Source organism: Notothenia coriiceps, unplaced genomic scaffold (genome assembly GCF_000735185.1).
Source record: "Notothenia coriiceps isolate Sejong01 unplaced genomic scaffold, NC01 NC01_scaffold00000339, whole genome shotgun sequence".
NCBI lineage: Eukaryota > Metazoa > Chordata > Actinopteri > Perciformes > Nototheniidae > Notothenia > Notothenia coriiceps.
Genome location: NW_011333040.1, coordinates 7627063 through 7645004, shown reverse-complemented (window position 1 = coordinate 7645004; position 17942 = coordinate 7627063). Strand labels below are relative to the sequence as shown.

Genomic DNA, 17942 nt, shown 5'->3' with positions numbered 1-17942 from the left:
TCTCACTTCTTTGTATTCCAACTCTCCGGTGTGGAGTCCCTTGTTCCAGGGGGTGGGACCTTGCCGGAACAACCTTTACTACTCTCTATCCGCTCAATACCGACACAGATGCTTAGCATTCGTCGAGGGGCCGGACAGATTCGGGTGGAGGATTGTTTGGCGCAAAGGGAGATTTATTTTCGCGCAGCTCTCCAAATCTCTCCCTTTTCCAGATACCTATTTCAATAAGAAGCTATTCTCTCGGATCTTCCAGTCTCTCTGTTTCACCAAAATTCACAACTAAATTTTTTGGGTCCCAGACCGGGCTGGAGGTGTACCTCCCCCGTTGTAAAAGCGTCTCGGGGACCCCGCGGCGACCGACACTTGCGAGCCACGCGGAGGTCCAAAACTCGGACCAGAATCCGTGATAGTTGGTCGTCGACTTAGTCGGGCGGAAATTCCGAGACGAACCCCACATCGCTACCTAGCCTTAAACCGATCGTATCGGCCTCGGTCGGGTTAAATACCCGAACTTTTGTTTATGTTTCCTAAATTTTAGATAAGACTTGGGCTTGGTCCTTCGGTCACCCGGGTCTTAACCCCCCACTACACCAGTTGCAAAAAAATCCGGTCAAATGCTTCTGCAGCGGTCGACGGCAAGGACGTGATTCGACGTCCGCAGATTACTCCGGGACCAGGTATCCGGTCGTATGTTTTACGTAACGTCCATCAGGTCAGAGCTTCCATTGGTTTCCGCAAATTATTGGGAAAGATCCAGAAATTTCTTTTTTTCAATGACAGAATTGGGTTGTTATCAGCATAAACGTTTTTCGTCCAGGAACTGATGCCACCGACTGCGACGAATAGTTATAAATTTTTTCGCGAAACTTCCAGTGAGCGTTCCCAAGTACTGTCTCCCCTCCCGTACAAAAATAACTGCCCTCGGGTCTTATAGTGGTCTCTCCGACCTCCAGCCCAGGTTTTTTCTACTGGAGCCAGACGAGAGCAACTCCCACTCCTTAAATCAAAACCGAGTCGGTCCCTAAATTAGAGACAATTCCCGGTCAATAACCTCGAGCGAATTCGTCTCTAATTTAGCGGACCGACTCGGGTTTTGAAGGAGTGGGAGTGGCATCTCGTTCTGGCGCTCCAGTTAGAAAAAACCTGGCGGCTAGGAGGTCGGAGGGGGAGGGACCAACTATAAGACCCGGACGGGAGTTATTTTTGTAGGGGAGGGGAGGACAGTACCTTGGAACCTCACTGGGAAGTTATCGCGAAAATTTTAACTATTCGTCCCAAGGGGTCGTGCGCATTCAGTTCTGGACCGAAAAAGGTTTATGCTGATAACCCCATTCTTGGTTCATTAAAGAAAGAAAATTTCTGGATCTTTCCCAATAATTGCGGAAACAATGGAGGGCTCTGACCTGATGACCGTTACGAAAAACATACACCCGATACCTGGTCCCTGAGTTAATCTGGCGGGGACGTCGATCACGTTCTTGCGTCGGGACGGCAGAAGATTGACCGGGTATTTTTCGCACTGCGTGGTAGTGGGGTTAAGACCGGAGTGGACCGAAGGTCAAGCCAAGTCTTTCTAAAATTTAGGGGAACAAAACAAAAGTGTCGTTGGATTTACCCCGACCGAAGCCGGATACATCCGGTTTAAGGAGGTAGCGATGTGGCGGTTCGTTCGGAATTCCGCCGACCAGTCGACGACAACTATCACGGATTCTGCGTCCGATTGGTTTGGGAACTCCCCGTTGGCTCGTAGGGTCGTCCGCCCGGCGTCCGAGGAACCTTTTACAACGGCGAGGGTACACTCCACGCCGGGGGTCTGGCGACCCCAAGAAAATTTAGTTGTGATTTTGAGTGAAAAAGAGAGACTGGAAGATCCGAAGAGAAATAGTTCTTATTTGAAAATAGGTTTCTGGGGAAAAGGGAGAGATTTCGGAGAGCTCCAAAATAATCCCCTTTGCCAAACATCTCACCGGGGGGAATCTGGTCCCCGGGCCCCCTCAAATCGCTAAGGCTCTGTGGTCGTATTGAGGGATAGGAGTAGTTAAAGGGTTGGATTCCGAGGGTCACCCCCTGGGGAACAAGGGACTCACACGGAGAGGTGGATACAAAGAATGAGAGAATGAACGATTGGAAACTGGAGTTGGATAAGATTCCCTCACGAACAAGAAGGCAGACAGACAGACACAGACACATAAGAGAACAAGGCTAATTGGGTCGATGTAAAAAAGAACAAAATACAGATATAGATGCGGCCATAGGTCTCAGCTCCGACTACAAGAACGATATCAGGACACAGGACCTAGGAGATAGGACTCAAGACCTAATACAACACCTGAAGCCCAGCACCGATTTGGACAGAGACGTCAGGACGGACCCAGAGCAGTACGACGAAGGGACTTCCGAGGGTGTCCTAACATCAACTGAAGAACCATCTAAGTAGAAGAATGATGTCTGTGTACGTAAAGGATTGTAAACCTGATGGATACGACATTTTACATAATATAGAAGCTAAATGTGCCGTAGATAACGTGCAGACAGGCAGGACCCTCGAGAGGGACTCCAAAGAGGGTAAAAAAGGGAAATTTGACACCCAAAAGAGGCCTTCAAAAAGGAACATGTTACACTCCCAGATTCCTAGCTCCCACAGCAAAAAGAGTATGACTATAAGACTTGTTAGACACGACAACATTAACGCATCCGGTAAAAATAATATACATGTCGTGAAACCGAGCTGGTTTTTAACAAATATTTACACGATATATTTATTTTGAACTAAACTAAACTAGAACATGGACCGGGGACGACAGAAGTACTATCCAAGGGAATGAAGACTCGTCACCATGTTCGATTCAGTTCTCAGTGGAAGTTAAAACTGGTTGTCTTCTTAGAGGAGGAGAGAATGGGAGAAGAAAAAAAGATGGACTCTGAAACCTAAACAACGGCCCAGAACGAACTAGGTTCTCCTTTGGGGAGTCGCCCTAGGGAGTGTGTCTGGGGTCGCTCCTCGGAAAAATCATATTTCGGGCCAATTACAAACGGAGGTAGCGTCGTGTATTTCGTCCTGTGAGTGTGCCTCTCCACCTATGTTTCTTACTCTCTTACTTGCTAACCTTTGACCTCAACCTATTCTAAGGGAGTGCTTGTTCTTCCGTCTGTCTGTCTGTGTCTGTGTATTCTCTTGTTCCGATTAACCCAGCTACATTTTTTCTTGTTTTATGTCTATATCTACGCCGGTATCCAGAGTCGAGGCTGATGTTCTTGCTATAGTCCTGTGTCCTGGATCCTCTATCCTGAGTTCTGGATTATGTTGTGGACTTCGGGTCGTGGCTAAACCTGTCTCTGCAGTCCTGCCTGGGTCTCGTCATGCTGCTTCCCTGAAGGCTCCCACAGGATTGTAGTTGACTTCTTGGTAGATTCATCTTCTTACTACAGACACATGCATTTCCTAACATTTGGACTACCTATGCTGTAAAATGTATTATATCTTCGATTTACACGGCATCTATTGCACGTCTGTCCGTCCTGGGAGCTCTCCCTGAGGTTTCTCCCATTTTTTCCCTTTAAACTGTGGGTTTTCTCCGGAAGTTTTTCCTTGTACAATGTGAGGGTCTAAGGATCGAGGGTGTCGTTTTTCTCATACTGATATTCTGAACAATCTGTGCTGTTGTAATTGCTGGCTAAAGTGTCTCTAACATGTAGTAGGCCATTTTTATTATATGTACAGCACTTTGGCTCGACCAAAAATTGTTTATAAATGTGCTATATAAATAAAACTTGATTTGATTTGATCTTGTACCTGGCCCCTGCTGTCTTCATGATAGGTTCCCTTACTTCTGAGCAGTGGTACAAGCTAAGTCAAGAGTCACCTTCAATTTTGACCAACAGAAGAATCTCCTCCTCTCTTACCCTCTTCTTTTTTTCTACCTGAGACTTTGGATTTGTTGCCGGGTCTTGCTTGATCCAAGAGGAAACCCCTCAGCGGGATCCCTCACACAGACCCCAGCGAGGAGCCTTTTTAGTATAAAGCCCGGTTAATGTTTGCCTCCATCGCAGCACATAAAGCAGGACCTGGCAACACCCCTGCCACTGCCTGCCTGTATAAGCAACTCAGAGAGAACAGAAGGCACTACAGAAAATATATTGCTGCAGATAAAGTTAATGGTTTCAACTGCAGAGATAGCTCGCCAAATGAGTTTCAGTGTGTGCACGCAGCGTGGAGATTGAGTGGGGGGATGAGCTGAAATCGTAAAAACCCATAAGGCAAATGTATCTGATAATAAATAAGGTCTTTACTGCAACAATGTGTTATTTTATGAGCACTATTCAAGCAGCTACTTCTCTTTGTTGCTATTAGGAATCAGGACATCAACTGAAAGCAGTCATAATAGGGAGATTGTATTACAGCTGTAATGACAAGGTGACTTTAAATCATAGTTTTGTTTGCAGACAGCAAGCCACAGTATACACACATGCACACACACTCTTACATATTTTCCCACAGCTCAAAGTGGACAGATGAGGGTGATTATGGCAAACAGAGTTTTCTGAAATCAGCAGCAGTCTCGTCTGCGTGCACAAGCATGCGTGTGTGTGTGTGTTTGTGTGTATATATCTTGAGACAGCCTGCAGCTGAGAGTCTGGATAAACAACGCCTTAAAGCAAATTAATAGCCAGCCAATACAGCCCCCACTGCTTAGAGGACCCATTGCACACTCCCTCACACACACACGCTGCTGCCACACTTAGCTTCAGCACCGGCAGAGAAACATCCTGTGGTGAGAGCCAGGGTTGATCTTTTGTGATGTGTGCTCCCCTCTTTGCTAACCATCAGCCTCAGCAGGCGATGTGTGTCTGTGTGAAGCAGAGAGCAAGCTTTTCAGTCTCTTTGGTCACAAACCACCCACATTTAGTGTTTTAGCTCTCAACGCCCCACGTTTTGCAATATGGCTTTTTGATGCTCTTTGGTTAATGGGGTCTAAAAAGAGATATGCACTAACCTGAGTGGAGGTTGTGTCCGGTGAGGAGCAGCAAGGTGGAGTCCAGTGAAGGAATTAAAATCCACTGCTAGACTGAAGTGAAAACCTCTCCCGCCCTCCCCTCTCTCTGAGCTCTCTGTCGCTGCACAGGCAGGTTCAGGCTCGTGGTAAACTGCCGCCTCGCTGCATTGGTTGCATCCTTCTCTCTCTCTCTCTCTCTCTCTCTCTCTCTCACACACGCACACGCACACTTGCACGTTCAGTGACAGGACTCGCCCTTTCACTCCCAACCTCATATGCTTCCCTTCTTCTTTTTTATCCTTTCCTCATTCCTCTCTACGGCAAGTGAAGATAATCACATTCCAGCGGAGATGGGGCATATGGTGGGGGAGCTGCTGCTGCCTCAGAGTAAAGCCCCCTCTGTGTGTGAGTGTGGTGTCGCATGGACAATCAGCCCCATTGTGTTAGGTGAGGGGAGGGCCAGTGAGAGGGGAAGAAGCCAATGGCTGTACTCATCAGCTGCTGGTGGTGGTGGCTGTAGCGGATATAGGTGCTGAGTGTGACAGAAAAATAAACCCTCCAGGAAGAGAGGGGAGGGGAAGAAAAGGCAAGGCGTCTTGAGGTAGAGATGATGAAGAATGTATGTATATTATAAAGTAGAATTCTGAAGTAAAGGTTTTCATTTGTCATCTTTACACTGGCAGTGACTCATGTGATTTACTTTCAGCTTCTTTCTGCCCAGGTTCAGACTGAGTAGCACAGTTCATGTTGGCAGTAGTGGGAGAAATGGAAATAAAGGCCACCCACTCTTTTCCCATGACAACCAGACAGTGGTAACACATTTCCACAGGGAGTCGCATTCAATCCAGATCCATGTTGTTAAAGCCAGAACAGTGTATAGTGGTCTTTTTGGGCAAGTCCAAAGTCAATTTTCAAAGTTAGGGTAGTTTTTCAATGACAGTCTCACGTTCAAGTTTAGAGTCTTCAAAGAGCAAATCATAACAAATGTACTATCAGAAAAAACATGTATCACTTAAATATGTGTTAATGATTGGATTTATATAAAGCTCAAATGCTAAAATTCAATCCTTTGGCCTGTCTATTGTTTCGTCTCGACAAAAATATCTAAACAGCTGTTTAATAGATTTCTATGAAATGTACTAATAGTCATGGTCCCCAGTCGATGAACCCAAGAGAGTTTGGTGCTCCCTAACTTTTTGTCTGGTACCACCATGAGTTTAACGTTGTTGATTTTTGTTAACATGTCTTCATAGGTGTTGAATGGATTGCCATTAAATCTAAAGTATACATTCATGCCCCCCCCCCCCCCCCCCCCCTCTGGATGAACTGTAACATGTTTGATCCCCTAGCTTATTTTATTTGCATCAGTTTGAACCCAAAAAGAAAAGATTTTGCTGTAATTTAATTGTGATAATGGATCCTGCAATACATTCAATTCAATTCAAAATCTTTATTTATTCAGGTGAAAACCCATCATTGACCTCTTTTTCAATGGTGACCTGCTGAAAATGGTGACCTGCTGATCCTGATGCTACTTTTTAAATGACTGAATAAATTCACTTTAATGTTTTATTTTCTGAAGGAAATGTTGATCACTCAGGGTATAAACATGTAACCCGAAGGTCATTGTCAAAGCGGTAGGTAGGTTAGTTGCCATGGCAGCATTAGCATCAGGCTCAAAGCGGTGCTGCATCTGAGTACAGACTCAACCAAGAGCTACTCTTTGTATTCTTCATTGCATAGGAATGTGTGTTCTCAAAACCAGACACATGCAAATTTTTACTAACAAGTCTTTAGTCAGGTCTGGTTAGTCAACTCTAACAGCACAGCAGTCAAGTTCCAGCCTCAAGCCTGAAGTCAAGTTCTAGAATAAAATATACAGCTCTTGTGAAAGACTCCAAAATGTATCGATTTCAGGAACTAGCAGGATGACATTGCATGTTTTTCTTTTTGAGCTGATTTCATAAGCCCAAGTGCCCCAGTAAATGTCAACTGCCAAAAGAAGGAAAAACTTAAGCGGAGGTGCAAGAAAAACAAAATACAAAAAAAAGAATGTAATGTATATTGCTATTTGTATCTTCTTCCTCTATCGTCACAACTGCAGCATAGCACCACAGACTACAGAGACATGACAGATATCTCTTGTGGTTGGCTGAAGTGTTGACATGAAGTGAGAAAGAGCGCTCAGTTGTCCTCATATTGTCAAACCTGCCTGTGAAAATGACCCTAAGGCACCAATAAGTGTTACAGTGACAGTGTTGCTTTCACAAGTTGTGTGAAGAAACATGCTTTTGGTTGAACACAATGCACACACACATGCACACACACCTCGGATGGTTGCCTGGAAATAATGTCAAGGACCTTTACTCTGTCCATCTCTTTTCTAATTCAGACTGACAGCCATCACAGTCCTGACCTCTTCTTTATTCTCTTCTCTGTCATCTATATTTCCACCCTTTCTTTGTCTCCTATATTTCCCTTCATCCTCCATTTGTTCAACCATCTACTGATCTCCTTTTCTTCACCTTTTCATCTCACTTTTCATTCATCACAGCTGGAAGTCCAACACAGGGCTGGGGATTCTCTTTATAATGAACCAACACACGCTTTATTGTTAACCCTTTACAACCGGACATGGATGCCCATTAAAATGAAATCCTACCAGCGGTTACATGAAAAGACCTGCTCACAGCAGACACAGCAGAGTCTGTGCAGCAGGCCTCACTACACAACACATTAGTTAATGACCGGAAGGCCGAGAGAAGACAATAACTACATCCAGACGTCACCGTTAGCAGCGGTATGTGTGCCGCCTGCATGTCCCCGCGGACTGTGAGTGTGTGAGTGAAACACATGCAGGAAATAACTGTCCACTCACTTTCTGTCTGTTCATTTACTGCAGAGCCATTACCACAGACAGGTCAGGAGTGCTGGTCTAAGGTCAGACAGCCTGCAGTCACTCATTCAAACACACACACACACACACACACACACACACACACACACACACACACACACACACACACACACACACACACACACACACACACACACACACACACACCTAAAGGACCCATAATAGCTACAGTTTAAATCTTTAATAAGCTAGAGGAGAATCTAATAGATTGGATTACAGGAAACATTCAATACTCCATCTAATAAGGTAGGGTGTGACTATTCATTTGATTTCATGGTAAGTTTAGACATGACATGCAGCACTTTTGTTGTGTTGAAATGTAATCAAACTTTAATTGTTATAATTATTATTAATTCAAACAGTTACTAAATAACAGAAGCACACTTGCTGTCACCTAATCACCAGATGTACAAATAAGAAATGAGACATTCTGGTTTGAAGGAATAATCTTGAAGATTTTCATTTAAATAAAGGTCACTGGTGTTTCACAGAGCGCCGTCTAGTGTGTTGCAGAGGTACTGTCAAAATGGTTGGACTCACTTTTTGAAATTATTTTTGTTTACAAAGCTATTGGTAATTTCTTATCTAAATGTACTAGATAAGTCACTTAAATAAAAAAAATTTTTATTTCAGGGACCAGTTACAGTTAAATATCATCATGATGTCACCTCACATTATCAGGTATAGACCATAGACTGTATATATAAAAGGTAGAGACAAGTGGCAACAACCCTAGTCTAGCTGTTACACACATTTACTGTCTATTTTATTCTCATGTAGTGTTTCAAAATTAAAATGTAAACCGACTGACTGACTGCCTTGAGTTTACAAGCAGGAACCATTGCTAATTTGTTTTCCTTAAGACAAAAATGGTAGGTCAAACATGTCAGCCATTTTTATCAGTTGAACATTGTTTGTGTTGCTTCTGTTCACATTCCTCTGGGCACAAATGATAAAAATGCACAACAGGAACACACTACTGTTTTTGTTCTGATTTGTTATGTCATGTTTTTCTTGTCTAGCATGTTCGAATAAGCTACAACTGCATTTGGTTGTGCAATCCTGTGTTGCATAATGACTCAATTATCCTTAAATCTGTGAAGTTCAAGATCTTTTAAAGCACTGCAGTTATCAGTCTTGCTAAAAGGGTTAGGTCAGGTTATGAAATGAAACACTATAATTAACTAATTTTAATGTTTATCCTGTAATGAACGCCCCGTCAGCTTTCAGCCTATTAGCCAATTGAGTTAAAAACGTTACAGGATTTGTGTTTTATTAGTGAGACTGTTGAGAATAAATGCTATACATGACTCCGCAATGTTCAGCATGAATTGGGTTGTATAGGAAAGTCATATGTTGCATTTATCTAAAAATAAATTAATGTCACGAACAGCACAGAAATATATTGTAACATTACAGAAACACTCTGGCTGTAAATAACTGAACACTATTTAACCAGGAAATGTCTTTCAGAAGAATGTCCGGCATGTGGGGTGTGGTGAGTATTTAAACATTATGTTAGCAAATCATACCTCTTATGAGCCAACATATTCATTGATTATTATAGGCAGGATGGCCTATTGTTTCCATGGTGAAGTATTGGATTTCAGACAGTGAGTAATGGACCTGCTTTGGTATTCTCAATATGCAATTTGATGTAAACGGGCTTATATATTCATAAGGGAATTACCGTCATGCAGGTACACTTTCATGAAGACAGCCCACAAATCCATAGATTTATTTTACATTAGGTTAGAGCGTAAACACCTCACACACGAGAAGGCAAAGAAATGTATGCAAGGCAATTAAACCGACACTAGCTCATAAACACACACGGCTTGCTTTGAGAAACGCAATCAAACACTTAATGCATACGACGCTGCACGGTGGCAGATAAGCCCTTCTTCACTCTGCAACCACAGATCAATCTGTTGTCACACACAGTGTGAACATCAGCTCCAACTGGATCTCCACACACGTGCACACACTCTGAATTGAGTTGAAACCTCCTTTGTTGGCTTTCAGATTCAAAAGTAATGAAGAACATCATGTAGGACCGCCATGGTGGATTTTTTTGTCAACCTTATATCTGCCAGAATCAAAATCTCCTCTTTGCACTGAAGCTCTAACCGACATGCAGATATCCTCGCACCTCTGACAGTGTGGATGTTTAACAGAGGTTTATTAAAGTACAATTCAAGTAAAAGATGTTCTCTTTAATTGAAACTTGTGTCGAATAATTCTAACTTAGAATAAATAATTGATAGGATACCCAAATAAATCTATAACCTCGTTCCTGATCTGAGGAGATTTGGAAAATGAGATTAAAGCCTCCAGACAATATATTTATTTGAGTTAGAACATGTTTGGGACTGTTTGCTTTTCCTGGAAAGGGATTAAACCTATTTTTATTGTGATCCCTGTTCAATTTAGAAAAATGATTCCTATCAGATTTATGATGATGGTAGTCAGATTACCCTACATAAAATGATAAAGAGCACAATAAAGGAAACATTTAGGAGATATGCATCATTTAGTCCAAACAGTATTGCTAAAACAAATCTCAAACTCATGTAAACATTTGTTGTCCCTTTTTGCAGTTGAACAAGCCGTAAACACAACAAATTATCGACAAATTTAAGATGATATGACAAATATATCTGTAATAATTATAGATAGCAGCCACAGAGGAACATTAACATGCTCATTGTGTTTAAACGATATTCAAGACTTTCCCCTGGATAAACTATTTCTTCCTGTGCAGCTCTGCAGAATTGAGAGCAAATCAACTTTTTTGACATCCAACCTGTCAAAACATTTAAACTTTTTCTATATTATTTTTCCTTAGCGTTGTCAAAAGTGTTTGAAAAAGAAGAAACACATTCAGTCCAGTTCATGTTGAGCTTTAAGGGTTTGAATTTGATTTGATTCGGTCTGCTTTTAAACTGTATCTTAATGCATTGCAGACTTTTTTGACACCATTTTCAAGCGTGAAAGAAAATAATAATATATGTGCATATATTTGCCTCTGTCTTTTCCTTAATTTTGCCTCACTACTTTCCTCCCACTCGCTCACACTCTGCCCACCTCACACTTTTCTCTACCTTCTTAGCACTGCAGCTGGCATTTCCCACTGCCCTCGCACCCCCCCCCCCTTCTCTTCCTCCTTCAACTCTCCCTCCACCATCCATCTCTTTCTCCCCTCTTTGGCCTGAGAGTGGAGGAGAGCAGCATGGCTCCACGCCATTAGCCACCACATCTCTATAAGCATAGAACCCCGGGCCTCCCACATCATTCATTAAACCCACGTCCCTTAAAACACACACACATTTGGCATGCACACACTCCATTTGAGCCCTTGCTGTTTTCATTGACTCCCCCCCCTCCTCCCGTTGTACCACGCACATTATGAAGGTCAATGATGAATGACGGGTGTTGTCTGCACACACACACACACACACACACACACACACACACACACACACACACACACACACACACACGCACGCCGAATCCACGTCTCTACAGCAGCGGGGCACATCAGTCGTGAGGACAGAACAGGCACCGGGTCGACATCTGGCCCCCCAGCTTCATAGGAACAACCCACCTTGGATTGGTTCCCATATACTCTCTGGCAAACACACGCACATCATGCTATCCCTGCTGTCAAACAACAACCTGCCAAAATCATCACTGACTGTGCAGCGTTCGGCCCAGAGATGCGAGATGGATAATGATGCCAGACACACAATATCTAGACACCAAAATTATTAAACAATTAGTTCAGGAGACGCTCGGCTGCTCTCATTATCCACCTTATCCTTCTCATCTCTCCTCGCGGTAAACACATATAATAAATCCCACCATAATCCACCCTGAATTAACAATAAGAGTTTAGAGGGATCACTGAGAGTGATAAGTACTTCATTATTCCCATGTTTGGGAGTGAATCAGGGACAGTGTGTTAGTGCGTGAGGGGCATAGTACACACACAAGAACGATTTCAACAACATAGCATGTTTGTTGATTTAATACTGTATGGCTGTCACTAAAAGAGGCCAGTTTATCAAGTCAAGTTTCATCGCAATCATGTAGATTGTGACTATTATCTATTGATGAAACACCTCCATTGGACTCCTTTGTTCACTTCCATGACATAGTGACATCACTAACACCCACGCCTCTTTAGGCCGGTGCTCCAACACATTTAACGTGGCTAAGGGACGGGACATCTCTAAATTCTCTGTCCTCTCTGTTGACCAAACAACAGAGCCGGTCAGCTAACCAATCAGAGCAGACTGGGCTCTGGTTTCAGACAGAGGGTGAAAAGAGGTGCTGCAGTACAGGCAGTATGAGAAAAATAAAATACCTTTTCGAACATTAAAGAATGAAAACATGTGGCACAAAATATAAATATGAAACCTGACAATAGCAAAATAGGGCCAATTTAAACCATGCACAACATGATATCAGGCCAAATTTCACTGTATGTGCTGTGTGCCCTGCATGTGTGACCATTAAAGAGGGTTTTATCCCTCCCATTCTTTTCTATTCTATATATTAATAAATCCATGTTTTTGTTATCTATGCCTCCATCTTGAATGCAAATGAGACTGGGGGGACAATTGAGTGACATTCAGCTCTTCCTTCTTGTTGATGTTTTCTGCACTGTGTACTTTTATATATTTGCATTGCTTTTATCCTGCCGCCTTATGACAAGCAAAATAGGAAAATACAGATACAATTATGAGACCTGAAAATTATCATAAAAAGGTCCCCTTTAAAATGGTGTACTGCTAAAATAATAAAATACTGTAAGTGCTGTGTGAAGCTACTGTATGCATATAGACTGCTATCACCTGCAAGTACCCACCTACTTCACCGGCTTGGATTCATATTCTGTGCAGGCTTTACAAATCACGTCCTGGCTAACAGGATTGATTACATTCCCCTATACATCATTTAACTCTAACACAGCAATCGCATTTCAGCAGACTGGGCTAACAAGTGCCCTGATCTGACTGACAACAGGCAACGTGGGAGGCTAAGACTTAATTCCAGCAAGTCATACATCTCTTCTGTGCAGACAGGCTTATATAACGTTAAGACGTTAACACAGTAATTGCTATGATTAGAACTATTTGCACAATCACTCAGAGTAAAACATTTACACAATTGACCATAAATCAACCTAATTAATGAGTATGTATTTGCACAAATTTGTGTTACAGTATTTGTGACACCCTCTTCCACGTTGGAACAATGAGTGTGGGTGAAAGGACTTGAGGCCTACGGGTGTTCCCAGCCTTTTCCTTCCTGCCAATGAGAATGAAAGCAGAACACCTCACAATGTTTCCTCTCCTTTGCTTTTAAATACAAGGGTGACTCACCCAGCAATACACACCGATACAAGAAAGGAGCACATTCGAAGGGTTGCAACGTTACATCACACACACTCACACTTCCATTGCTCTGATAATGCAGTTGGGTAATGGGCCACCAGGGACATTGCCAAAAGGCCAGAGTGGTTTAGAAGAGGGTCTTAAAGGGGGAAATGGTTCCCAGGCCCCCCAGCACAAAACACTTTTTTCCCAGCTGGGTGGATTTAAATTCTCCCTTGCATAGCGGCAGGAAGTCCACATGGAGAAGAGTGCAACTCAATGAATCAACACACTCACTGAAACAACTGCATTTACCAAACCCTCTGACTGCAAACAATTCAAAAATCAATAGAATAATTACAAAGTTATACTGCAGAGTGGTAAACGTTTCAGATAAGTTTCCCCTTGTTTTGAACAGCCCTAGGACTTGAAGTCAGAGGGAACAGCAACACATCAGCAGAGTTGGAAATAATGGTCTATGCGGGAGAGCAGCCAGGTGATAATATTAGAAAATGGATCCTGCTTGCCGGTAGAAAAATAGAGATTATATAAATGCTAGTTAAACAAGGATGACAGAGCCGAAGGGCTTAAACAAGTCATGGGAATGTTCTACAGTGGTCAAAGGTGAGTCACAGATGACGTTTGTGAAAGGATGGGCAGAAAAACATCAACTCTTATTATTTTTTCCATCATTTAATGTTTTTTATTTTCGAGTTTTCAGTGTAAAGCCAAAAATTGAGTATTCAATTCTTACCATAACAGCAGAGCAGACACATCATTGCGTTTTTACCTTTCCGCCTCCAAAACCAGTACTTGCGCCGCCGCTTCATAGTCAGTCCAGTCTTTTATTTAGAAAAAAAAAAAATATCAACCCTAGATCTCTTCCTAATATCTATATTCAACCAATGACAGTGTTCATCCTCACTGTTGTCCAGCTTGTAAGGGTCACCTACCCGAGGCAAGATGTTTGTGACGGGACCTCCGGTAACCAGCCAGGCAGTCCATGTTGTGTCTGATTCCGAGGACAGATCTCAGTAGAAACAGCAGGTTGCGAAAGTTAGGTTTGCAACCAGGATGAAGGAAAAGTAACTAACAACTAGCACTAAAGTTTCACTTCCTTCGTGGAAGCAGTGGTCCAAAATACACCTCTGTTTAGAACTTTCTCCCCTTCCTTCCTCTAATTGAACAAAGAGACAGAGGAGACCCCCTGACAGGACGCTATGCTGAGACCTACTACAGCTGAGTACAAAAACACTGTAGAGGCAGACGAGTCTCCAACTGCAAACATCTTCTCATCCTCTTGCATATGGGATGTCCGTAATTTCGCAAAGGTGAGGGGAAAAAAAGCCAGGTTAGCCTCTCTGTGAAGGTACTTCTTCAAAATCCGTCTTAGTCCCTTGGTTTTAGAGGTTGGAATAATCTTTTTTGACGTCAAAAGACTTGAGCTTGTAAGGTGCAGTTTCTGGGAAGAACTTCACCGGCTAACAATGCCAGTCAGGAGGGGGAAACGACACACAGGAAACTGGTTGGGGCATGGATGGAAAACACAGAGTGCCTTGGCTGAAACACAGCCATTATTTAGTCTTCTATTACATAGATTTGGACAATAAACACATGTTTGACCAAACTCATTGTATCAAACTTAGCCAAAAAGGTTTGGAGGTAAATCAAAAATAGATTTACAGTAAACTACAGACTCCATTACAAACTTCCATTAGATTCCATTAGAAACTGGCCTTGGGTGGTGTGTGACATGAAAAGGTGCAAATACACAAACAAGTGGTAACCAATAAAGGAAGTGTCAACAGACTTTGTTCTAAGCCACACTTTTTTTCTTGATACATTTGAAACATTTCAAAGCAAACAGTCTAAAAGTAGCTCTTTGTAAGTTTCCTCTCTCTACCTTATTGTTTTCCAGCAGCCATCTGTGAGAAATGGCCCCCTGCCTTCACAGAATCACAGGAATAGCGTGTCTGTGTGTTACAGTCAGACTATCTTTTACCAATTATCATTAATACATCGTAATGAAGAAAGTAAAATAGGGAAAGCAAGATTATGTGCTTTCAAATGGCTTAAAAGGGGCTTATTGGTTCAATGGAGACAACTGTTGATGATGTTCTAATTGATTTGGGATCAGCAGCACAGTATCATAGCAGGAGGGAGTGGAAGGTTTCTTTGTTTCAAAGAGTACATGAATCTGCACATGTCCACATCACACGCTGAGCATACTGTAAAGGTCCTCCTGCTGGTAAAACGTTTCTGAGCTTTTACCTCCACCTACTGGAATATTTGCAAACTGGAGAGCCTCAAATGTAATCCAAAATACTGTGTGCAGTCACTGAGGGATATTACACAAACAGGTATCCGTTTGCTAGCGCAGCCCACACACAATCATGTCCGGGCAGAGACATACTTTTTTTATCTCTTTCCCATGTGTGTTTGACTGACTACTGTTCTGCATCTAATGTGCCTGCAGGAACCAGCTGATTCCAGCCTCTATCCATCCATGGGTCTCTTGCCTGTTTGGCCTTGTAGCAGAACCTCTATTCCTGGCTCAACCCCTCACCGGACCCCACCTTCTGCCCCTTGACCCAGCAGGCCTCACTACCGACCTAAACGCTAAATAAACCATCCTCTTATTAGCTCTCTGCCTCGTGTCTTGGGTGTCTGCAATTGGGTTCACAATACTAGCTTCAACATATCATCAGGGCTGACATGAAATCAGATTTCCACCACACAATATAGTCACCTCAAGAATTCATGTATATTTATCAGTTATTATGCTAACAAATGCTAACTTTGTTTGTTTTATATTTGTATTTTAGGCTAACAAATAACACTTAAAATACGAGTGTAGGGAGGTTTAGAGAAAGTCTGTGATCAGAACTGTAAAAAAGCATCAAAAACAAAATTTATACTAAAGGTACTAGTAAGATTTCAGAGGCTCTGAATTATATACAGCAAGGATATTATCTTGTGTGTTCTTATAAGCATCATATCCATATTTTATTTTTTAATATCACATATTGCAGCCAATTTCAATGTGTGCTACTGTATGCTGTGTGAATGAAGTTACATTTTTGTTATTGATGTGTCAACATATACGCTGTAGCATAGAAATAGCATTATATGTGAGATAAGCAAATATTTACTGATGATTAGTATAGCTCCCTTGTGATATTCTATTTAGTCAATATCACCTTTTCACTGCTAATTTAAGGTTTAATCCATTTTGAAAGAACTGTTAACCATAAAATGAAAAGTCAGTCAATAAGTGGGACCACCACCACACACCTGCACCTTTCCACAGAACTGTAGAGACTACATGTTTAGGGCTGAAGCAATAAAGATAATAAAGATGTACAGTATGAGTGTGTGTACACACACTGACAGTGAAAAGTGTCACTATACACCCTCTCTCACAAAGCATTAGTCATTAGGTCTCCATTAAGCCAGGCCAAATGGAGACCTACGACTCAGTGAATCAATAAAGAGGTGGGAGAAGTATTCAGATCTCGTACTTGAGTAAAAGTAAGAATACTTTGTTACAAGTAAAAGTCCTGCATTCAAAATGTTACTCAAGTAAAGTACAATAGTATTAGCATTACAATATACTTAAAGTACAGAGAGTAAAATGACTCATTATGCAGATTGGCCAATTTCAGAATAATATATAATGATATATTTTCATTATAATTATTGTTGCATTAAAGCAGCGTTTCTCAAAGTGTGGGGTGCGCCCCACTGGTGGGGCGCAGAGATGTGATAGGTGGATTGCAAAATTAAAAATGTAAATGTTTTATTTTTATTTTTTATCACTGGTGGAATATCAAAACAACGGCCCGGGGTGCAAAACGCATCAATGAAAGCGACCCTCTACCACACAAAACAACACCTGTAAATAACCCAATTTGTGTTCTTTGAAATTGAAAAGGATATTGCATTGTGTTTGTTACTTTTGTTGCAGTTGTATGTCTTAAGCGAGCGGACCATGGGGCGGTCTTGTCATAAAGTCCGCGATAATAAAGCCCACCCATTTAGAGGGAAGATATGATTGGTAAATTGTACTGTCATTTGACATTACTCTCTCGTTCAGTTACTACTACAGTGGGCCCTCTGTGAATTCATAGCTGGACGTCCAACAGCTCCTGTCTTCACCTCGCAGACAAGCTTCTTTCATTTAACCCTTCACATTCAAACAGAAACTGAATAGGCAGATTCAAAGGATTTATTTATTTGGAAATGTTATTTTAAATACAATTTAATCAAGCTATATATTTTTGTATAATATCCCTCAGAGAGGGCCTAGAGGGCCCTGACGGCTCGCCACTGGTAAAAATCTCTCATACACACATGTGAAACGCTCTCACAGACACACACAACAGCGTTGCAGTCGGGAAGAAAAGCAATGTGGAGCGGCATCTCACCACTTCATAAGGAGTTTAACTGTGGCACTTTTCGAAATCCCATTTGTGTCCCCCCACTTTACAAATAGCCTGTGTATTATTATTTTTTAACGCAAGCCGTCATCGCCACGGAGGAGCACACAGCCTCTGTGAGAGAGAGAGAGAGAGAGAGAGAGAGAGAGAGAGAGAGAGAGAGAGAGAGAGAGAGAGAGAGAGAGAGAGAGAGAGAGAGTACGAGAGTAGT

General features: G+C 42.2%; 1 protein-coding gene across 6 annotated transcripts in view; it reads right to left on the bottom strand.

Moving 5' to 3' along the window:
• The window catches only part of fgd4a (FYVE, RhoGEF and PH domain containing 4a), a 184909-nt gene that overhangs the window by 157951 nt on the left and 9016 nt on the right, over positions 1-17942 (bottom strand). For 2 of the 6 annotated variants that reach the window (XM_010769794.1, XM_010769802.1), the window contains exon 1: positions 4995-5053. The exons of 1 other annotated variant lie outside the window; for it this stretch is intronic. Coding sequence is in view for 3 of the 5 variants with exons in the window: in XM_010769787.1 (XP_010768089.1) it covers positions 14047-14122 (76 nt within the window). In the remaining 2 variants the exon portion in view is untranslated. Of the gene's footprint in view, positions 1-4994; positions 5054-14046; positions 14680-17942 lie in introns of those variants that run through there. 3 more of the 6 variants (XM_010769774.1, XM_010769787.1, XM_010769766.1) reach the window with 3 other exon arrangements.